The sequence below is a fragment of the Monopterus albus genome, unplaced genomic scaffold (assembly GCF_001952655.1).
Source record: "Monopterus albus unplaced genomic scaffold, M_albus_1.0 scaffold30.1, whole genome shotgun sequence".
Classification (NCBI taxonomy): domain Eukaryota; kingdom Metazoa; phylum Chordata; class Actinopteri; order Synbranchiformes; family Synbranchidae; genus Monopterus; species Monopterus albus.
The window spans coordinates 1,614,370-1,621,085 of record NW_018127910.1 but is presented as its reverse complement, the minus strand read 5'-3'; the positions used below and the strand labels follow the sequence as shown (position 1 = coordinate 1,621,085).

Genomic DNA, 6,716 nt, shown 5'->3' with positions numbered 1-6,716 from the left:
GGGGGCTCAATGGTTAATTTATTTCACTAAGACTTCAATAATCTGATGAGAAAACTTAACTCTTGTTTGTGTGTGTTTGTGTGTGTATGTGTTTTTTACATATGACCTTATTAAACCAATTATGTGAAGTGGTAACCCTTCCCATTGGTTGGTTTTAAGGAAGGCTATGAAACATGGAAATGAACATAAATCACTGTTACTGTGTCAAAAAGGAAATGTGTTATGTATCCACTATATGTACGAGCTATACGTGACAAAAGGTATTTGATTTTTAAGAGACATATAAATACATGGTCAGTTAGACCCCAGAGAGGTTTCATTGGCTCTGTTAGAGTTGTTATAAAACTCGGATCACAGAAATTCTGACAGCTGTTTGTGTATAGACCTACTGTATCAGGGATTATGGAGGAGTGGTGCTAAAGAATAGAAAACCTTATTGTATTTAACAGCAGCTGAAAACCCAAACAAAACAAACCAACACATTTTTCTGGACATTTATAATATTTTGTGTCAAAAACAGTTCTCTAAACTTAGGAAAATTCATAATAAGTATTAGTTGTGTTATGTAAGTGTGTTTTTTGAGCTTTTAAAGCGGGCCTGTGTTCTCTAAGACCCCAAACAGAGGAACAGGGTTAAGTAATCTGCTGTACATGCAAAATTATAACATGTTATAAATTAACGTCAGCAACAAGTCCACTGTGTTTGCACAAAAGGATGTTTCAAAGTAGAATTGCATTAGTTTCAGTCAGGTTGTAAAAGTCAGATATCTATGTTTTATACATATTTTATATTTGTGTGTGTATATAGTTAATATTGTCTTCATGACAAACAACCTATGAGAGCAGTTCATTCATCTCACCTATAAAACTCATGATTACCTCAGGTACCCCACATCCCATCACCCCCACCAACCTCATTCAAGCATTTGTTCTCTGAACTCCAGCAGGGTCCGTTGACGTACTGCGTTTTGTACTATGAAGCAAACTTGAACTTCTTAAAAGCAGAGTCAGACTTCAGAGGCCGCGTGGCATGTTTAGAAGGATGGACTGTACAGTACACAGAGCTTTCTCATTTCTCCTGGTGACCTTGGGCACAGTGACGCCTATGGTTTTGAAGCTTTGATTTGTGACATTAAGTGGTTGCGGAAAAGGTGTGATGCAAGATAATTCTGGCTTTTTCCCCCTCCTGGGAACATAGACTTGTAAGAAATACAGCAGTTCATACTCTGGAGGTTACAGGTAATATGGCACACAGCCATCATAAACATTCTTGACCCAACCTGATGATGGCTATATCGCTTCAGGAGAGACTTTTCACACTTTGATTTGCCTAAAATGAGATGGAGAAGTCAGAGATCAGACTCTTTGAGGCTCCTCACTGAGAAGCCAGCAGTGGCTACATATCTCCCAACATTGTAGACAGTACATATGTCGACCAGGTAAGCAAGAAGCAGGCTCCTGCAAACAAACAGACGAAAACACCCTCAAAGAGGTGATACTGATGTATTATTCATATCAGAAAAAAATACTAAAATGATCCATCTGAAGCCATTGAAGCCAGGTGATAATCCACATGCTGGTGGGGCAGCCCTGGGCGAATTAGGGATGAGGAAACCATTGTACATCCCTCTAAGGTCAACATGGTTGAACTGGTGATACATATGTATGTTAATTTGCCTAATCTCACTTCTACAAATGTCTTACAGGCACATAAAGGGTTTAACACTTAGACATAATGATATCAGGGCATCAGATGGGAGGGAGCTTATGAAAACATGAGGCAACCACTGCTTTACCCTTTGCATCTGCTGTCGATATACTGTAAAACACTAAGAGACGTGTTGCTGAGATTTAAATATTTACTAAATTCTTAGGATTTACTGATTTTCTATCTACAATATTCCTGAGGTGAATAAACTGTTTGGATCATTTGAATTTAAAATACTGTGGTGCAGTGTTTCTTTGCATGTGGTATTGAATAAAGCTTCTATGTAAACTTCTTAACAAGGTAATAATTTTAAAACTCTACTGCCTATTTTTTTTCTGAATGAAACAAATGTCTAAATAAAATGAATAACAGGCTGCTTTTGTAGGCGATCACCTCAACGTCGCCCAAATGCCAAGAAAAAGTCACTGGAACTGGACCTGCAGTCCCTTTACTGGTTTGAATGTGCTGAATTAATTTGTCATCATTTAATCCAAACAACCACTGGAGTTTATCCGGCGTTTTTGCCAAATGTTCATATTGTTCAGAACCTTCACATCTTTGTTTTTCTATCAGGGTCAGATGCGCATCACCCATCATCTATACTCAGCCACTAAAACTTATTCACATTAGAATAGCTCTGTGAATTACAAACATTTAGATTAATTGACCAATGCAGGCATTCGTTTCAAAAGTTATCCTTTGATTATTACTATTATAAAACTTAGGACTGTATGAGATGAGAACACAAAATTGAAGAAAAGTCCAACTCACATAGTGAAACCCATGACTTCTGTTGAGGCATTTATTTAGTTTGGTTTAATAAACCATTTTACAAGAATTACAAAAACATTATTATCTCATCTAGGGAATCATATTCTATTGCCCATGATGTACTGAGAGTCTTGGAATCAAAAATGAAAATAATTTAATAGTAAAAAGTTTTCTCCCATTTATTCCCATAGATACATTTCCACCTTTCTCATTCATCTCCCGTCTTAGACAGAAAAAAAAACACAGGCTACCTATTCAAAAGGCATTTAGTCCATTTCTTTCTTGGCCGGTAAACCTATTCATCAATTGTTCTGGCTTGTAGATTGCATTCTAATGCTAATCTAGCGTGTTAAATATCTTTTTGTTCCCCTTTCACCGTTTTGTCATTCAGTTTATCCAGTTTTGGCCACCCATTTTATTTATTTATGCGCCTGCTTCTATTCATGTGCTCATGTATTTTTTATTATGTTGTTTCACTGTCATGCAGTGTCAACTCACTCTATTCAACGTGGGCTACTTGAAGGGCTTGGAGGGACAAAGCGTGTACACATTGCAGTGCTATTCACTCCGGCCAGCTGGATCGGCTGAAAAAAAAAACCTTGTGAAAAGAAATCCTCCACAATGGACACAGAAGAAGTGCACAATGCTAACAGTTTTCCAAATACCACTGATTGCTTTCACCACAATGAGAGAAAGCAGCCGCTTTTGCTGAGCTCCACTTCAACAAACAACACTCTCACAAAACCTCCCAACCCACGTTTTGTTCCCAGACAAAACCTCCTCGACCGTCTAAACGCTCCCAGAGTTGAAAAAAGTTCTTTCAGCTTTCTTCCCCCCTTTCCTCAAGAAAAAAAATATAATAAAAAAAGGCCAAACAAAGAGAAAGAAATCGCCAGTGAGCTCGTAATGCAGACTTGACGACCTTCTGTGTCTTGATGAGACAGCTTTGCCCTTTAATCAAACCCCAAAATCAGTTTGAAACCGCCTGTATCGTTTACATCTTATGTTATTCAAAGATTCAAATCAGTTTTATTTTGTTTGCATGGCAAAAAAATACCGATAACAGTTAACAGATAAAATTAAAATGTGTACAATTCTCCAGAGTCACAGAGAACCAACGTTAGTTCGTCAAAATGTGCCCAAATGTTTTGGATATTTGAACATGAATATCACCAGTTCTGACAGTTCACCGATTAAACCTGGAGCTCAAGTTCACATGCGCGTTATTTTCGGGGCCAAGAAGGAAGTTCCGTGGAGAGAAGTGATCGGGGTGTCACAATGGAGAACATGGTGGGGAAAGGGTTTAATTAACCGTGACGGAGATAATTATCCCTGGACTGTCCAAATTAGTTTTGCATAATCGCTCTGGTCCTTATGAATTAATCTCTCTGCGTAATCTAGGAGTGGCATCTTAAACAACGAACAGATCTAATAAGGAAGCATGCACATACACACTGGCTACACGCACGCGCACGTGGGAGCGTCTTAAGAACAGGTGATTATAGATATGAAATGCGTTTGTTTTCAGACTTGGAAGCGCAGAGACTCATCTCAGATCGTTTTAAAGCCTCAAAGACGAGCTTGTTCTGCAGCCTAAAAAGCAGCTGCCCCCCTAGTTTTTTTTTCCTGGGAAAAGGGGGCTCAGAGTACCACACAGTTTTATCTTCCTTCCTATTCACGATTAAAAATGTGATAAATAAGGTTTTGGCTCTTGATTACAATGGGCTGATTTAGATTTCCCCCAGCAGTGCCATTCAACGCGCGGACAAAAGCGGCCTTTGGAGGATACCTTACACTTCACCTGGACTGGGGAGCAGGAGCAGGAACAGAACAGATAACAATCTTGTTCATCTCAACAAGAACTACAGCCGCGATTCCCTTCCGTTTTAATCCGAATACGCTTTATTGTAGTCCATTGCTCAACAAGTGAACAGTTGCAATAGGCTGAAGTACATAACGGAGATTATAGAAAACACAACACACAAATTCCATAAAAGTGAGTTAAAAATGCTTCTTCTTCTTCTTCTTTATGCTGCACATGATACGGGGGGAGGGAGGTTGGGAGATAAATGATATAAGGTCCTTGAATAAATCTGCAGTTAAATTCGAATTATTTTTTTAAACCGTTTAGAAAAAAAAGTTCTGGTCAATCAAACTTGGAAGCTGCGATGCAGTGAAATTGAATATCACCTTCCAAAATAAATTACATCATCTACATTTCATGTGCAAATATTACAGAACTAGTCTTGTCCTTTTTAAAATTGTCTGGGTCACCATAGATTCCACTAAACAATAAATATTACAGACATCTATAAAACGGTTTAAAAACTCAAAATATACACCGGATTTCTACGTAGGTTCCTGGCCCTAAATCTCAGACACTAAGCCTATAACGGCAAATAAACTAGTCATTTTACCTGTACACATTTACAGTCATTCAAGATGGGGGGGATGTTGTGACATTCCTCCTTGATCCATGAACCTTACTGGAACTTATCTGAGAGGACAGGTTAGCCAAGCAGGTGCAACTTGGAAAAGATAGAAATCGGACAGGGTACCTTTAAAATGTGTTTTCACAAACTGCAAACCATTTCCTCTCTAATTATGCGCGTCTGCCATCCTTTAGTCCTTTTTCCCTCTTTGGGTTGTGAGAGTTGATGGCTGGGTAGTAATAGATTAGAGAGTTCTCTAAATAAGCATTACCTTAGATAAAGGCATTAATCAATATACATACACATGTGATATCTGAGACAACGAGCACTTCATCACATGTACAAGTTTGTGCATGCATAATAAAACTCTTGCATGAATAGCTTTTGTTTGTTTGTTTCTTTTTTCACATTTCGTTTTCTTAGAAGTCCAGACAGGGGCTATCATAATGCCGCAGCATATGCAGGGTACGGTTCAAGTTGAGGTTTTCCCATCCCGGGAAGCAGGATGTATGCTAAGGGCGGCTGGAGTCCTGCCGAGGGCCAGGCCGTACAGTTACAAGGAATCATATATCCCGGGTTTCCCGGGGACGGATGTGAGTGAGTGTGGGTGTGCGTCCCGCCACCCACACCGCCTGTCCCGGTGAAAGCCGTGGCGCCTCCGGGCGGGTACCCCAGCGGAGACGCGTACGGAAACGAAGGAGGGGAAAGCTCAGTCATCTTGGATCCCAGGTCGAAAAAGGAATATGGGTTCGTAGACATGGACGGGTTGAAGAACACCCTCGCTGCTGCGGCGGGGGGTTTAAGACCCCCCCTGGCGCCTGCGGCGGCTGCAGCCGCTGCAGCCTTATCAGGGTTCCCAACGACAGACTCGGAAAGTGCTCCTGTGGTAAGCCCGTTAACTTTGAGTGCGTCGTGCTCCCCGAGATTATAGGGCACAGGGAAAGAAAACTTATCTTTTTTCATCAGAGTCTTGGGCTTCCGTCTCGGTCTGTATTTATAGTCTGGGTGCTCCTTCATGTGCATCGCCCGCAGTCGTTTGGCTTCGTCGATGAATGGCCTTTTCTCAGACTCGGTGAGAAGTTTCCACTCCGCTCCCAGTCTCTTGCTGATCTCCGAGTTGTGCATTTTTGGGTTCTCCTGAGCCATTTTTCTGCGCTGGGCTCTGGACCAAACCATGAAAGCATTCATCGGGCGTTTAACGTGATCCATTGGTTTCGACATGATGACACAAACGCTCTGGAAACCGAAGAAGAAAAATCAGCCAAAGCAGCCTATAAATAACATTACTGCAAAATCACAAACAGACTCATTTAGACAATTTAAATATTCCGTTAATTCTACATGCATACTACTGCTCGTGTTTGGTTTTCCTACTTACTGAAGTCTTCAATTCTTCATCCCACAGTTGACTATCTTCCTAAAAGTACAAGTGGCGGCGTCCTACGGAGTGCTCAACTTATGTTTTCTGCTTCATGGTGGCACCCATCGGTGATTCGCCTTAAGCTCGGAGGAGAGAGGGGAAAACGCTGTCTTGTTTTCCTCTTGTCGCCTGAGACTGTCAAACACCACTCAGCAGCAGCATCTACGCAAGTGCATGATGACTCCCGCTTGCCCCATGTGAAATACAGGGTTGTGTGGCAGGTAGTGAAAGTGCCATTGGCGCATGCGCAGCAGCGCTGCACACGCGGACCAGTGCTGAGCGATTTTTTTTTTAAATCCCACCCTGAGTTTGAAGGGGGAAACGCATCTGCTATTAGGATATAGCCTGTATCTTTATTTATCATGGCAGAGGAGAGCGCTGTCTTC

At 41.1% G+C, this 6,716-nt stretch overlaps 1 protein-coding gene across 2 annotated transcripts; it reads right to left on the bottom strand.

Annotated features, from left to right (window-relative positions):
• Positions 1-2,552: 2,552 nt before the first annotated feature.
• Positions 2,553-6,512, bottom strand: sox21b (SRY-box transcription factor 21b). Of its 2 annotated transcripts, XM_020596367.1 has the most exons (3): positions 6,289-6,512; positions 5,729-6,146; positions 2,553-5,695 (listed from the first exon to the last, which is right to left on the bottom strand). In XM_020596367.1, the coding sequence occupies exons 2-3, from the start codon at positions 6,129-6,131 to the stop codon at positions 5,352-5,354; spliced, it is 747 nt and encodes a 248-aa protein (XP_020452023.1). In that variant the 5' UTR covers positions 6,132-6,146; positions 6,289-6,512; the 3' UTR covers positions 2,553-5,351. The 2 variants fall into 2 exon arrangements, with proteins under 2 accessions (XP_020452023.1, XP_020452022.1); XM_020596366.1 differs by having other exon boundaries at positions 2,553-6,146.
• Positions 6,513-6,716: the final 204 nt, after the last annotated feature.

What these genes read in the sequence shown, in the direction of transcription:
- sox21b (XM_020596366.1), bottom strand. Translation starts at nt 6,131, where the DNA reads ATGTCGAAACCAATGGATCACGTTAAACGCCCGATGAATGCTTTCATG.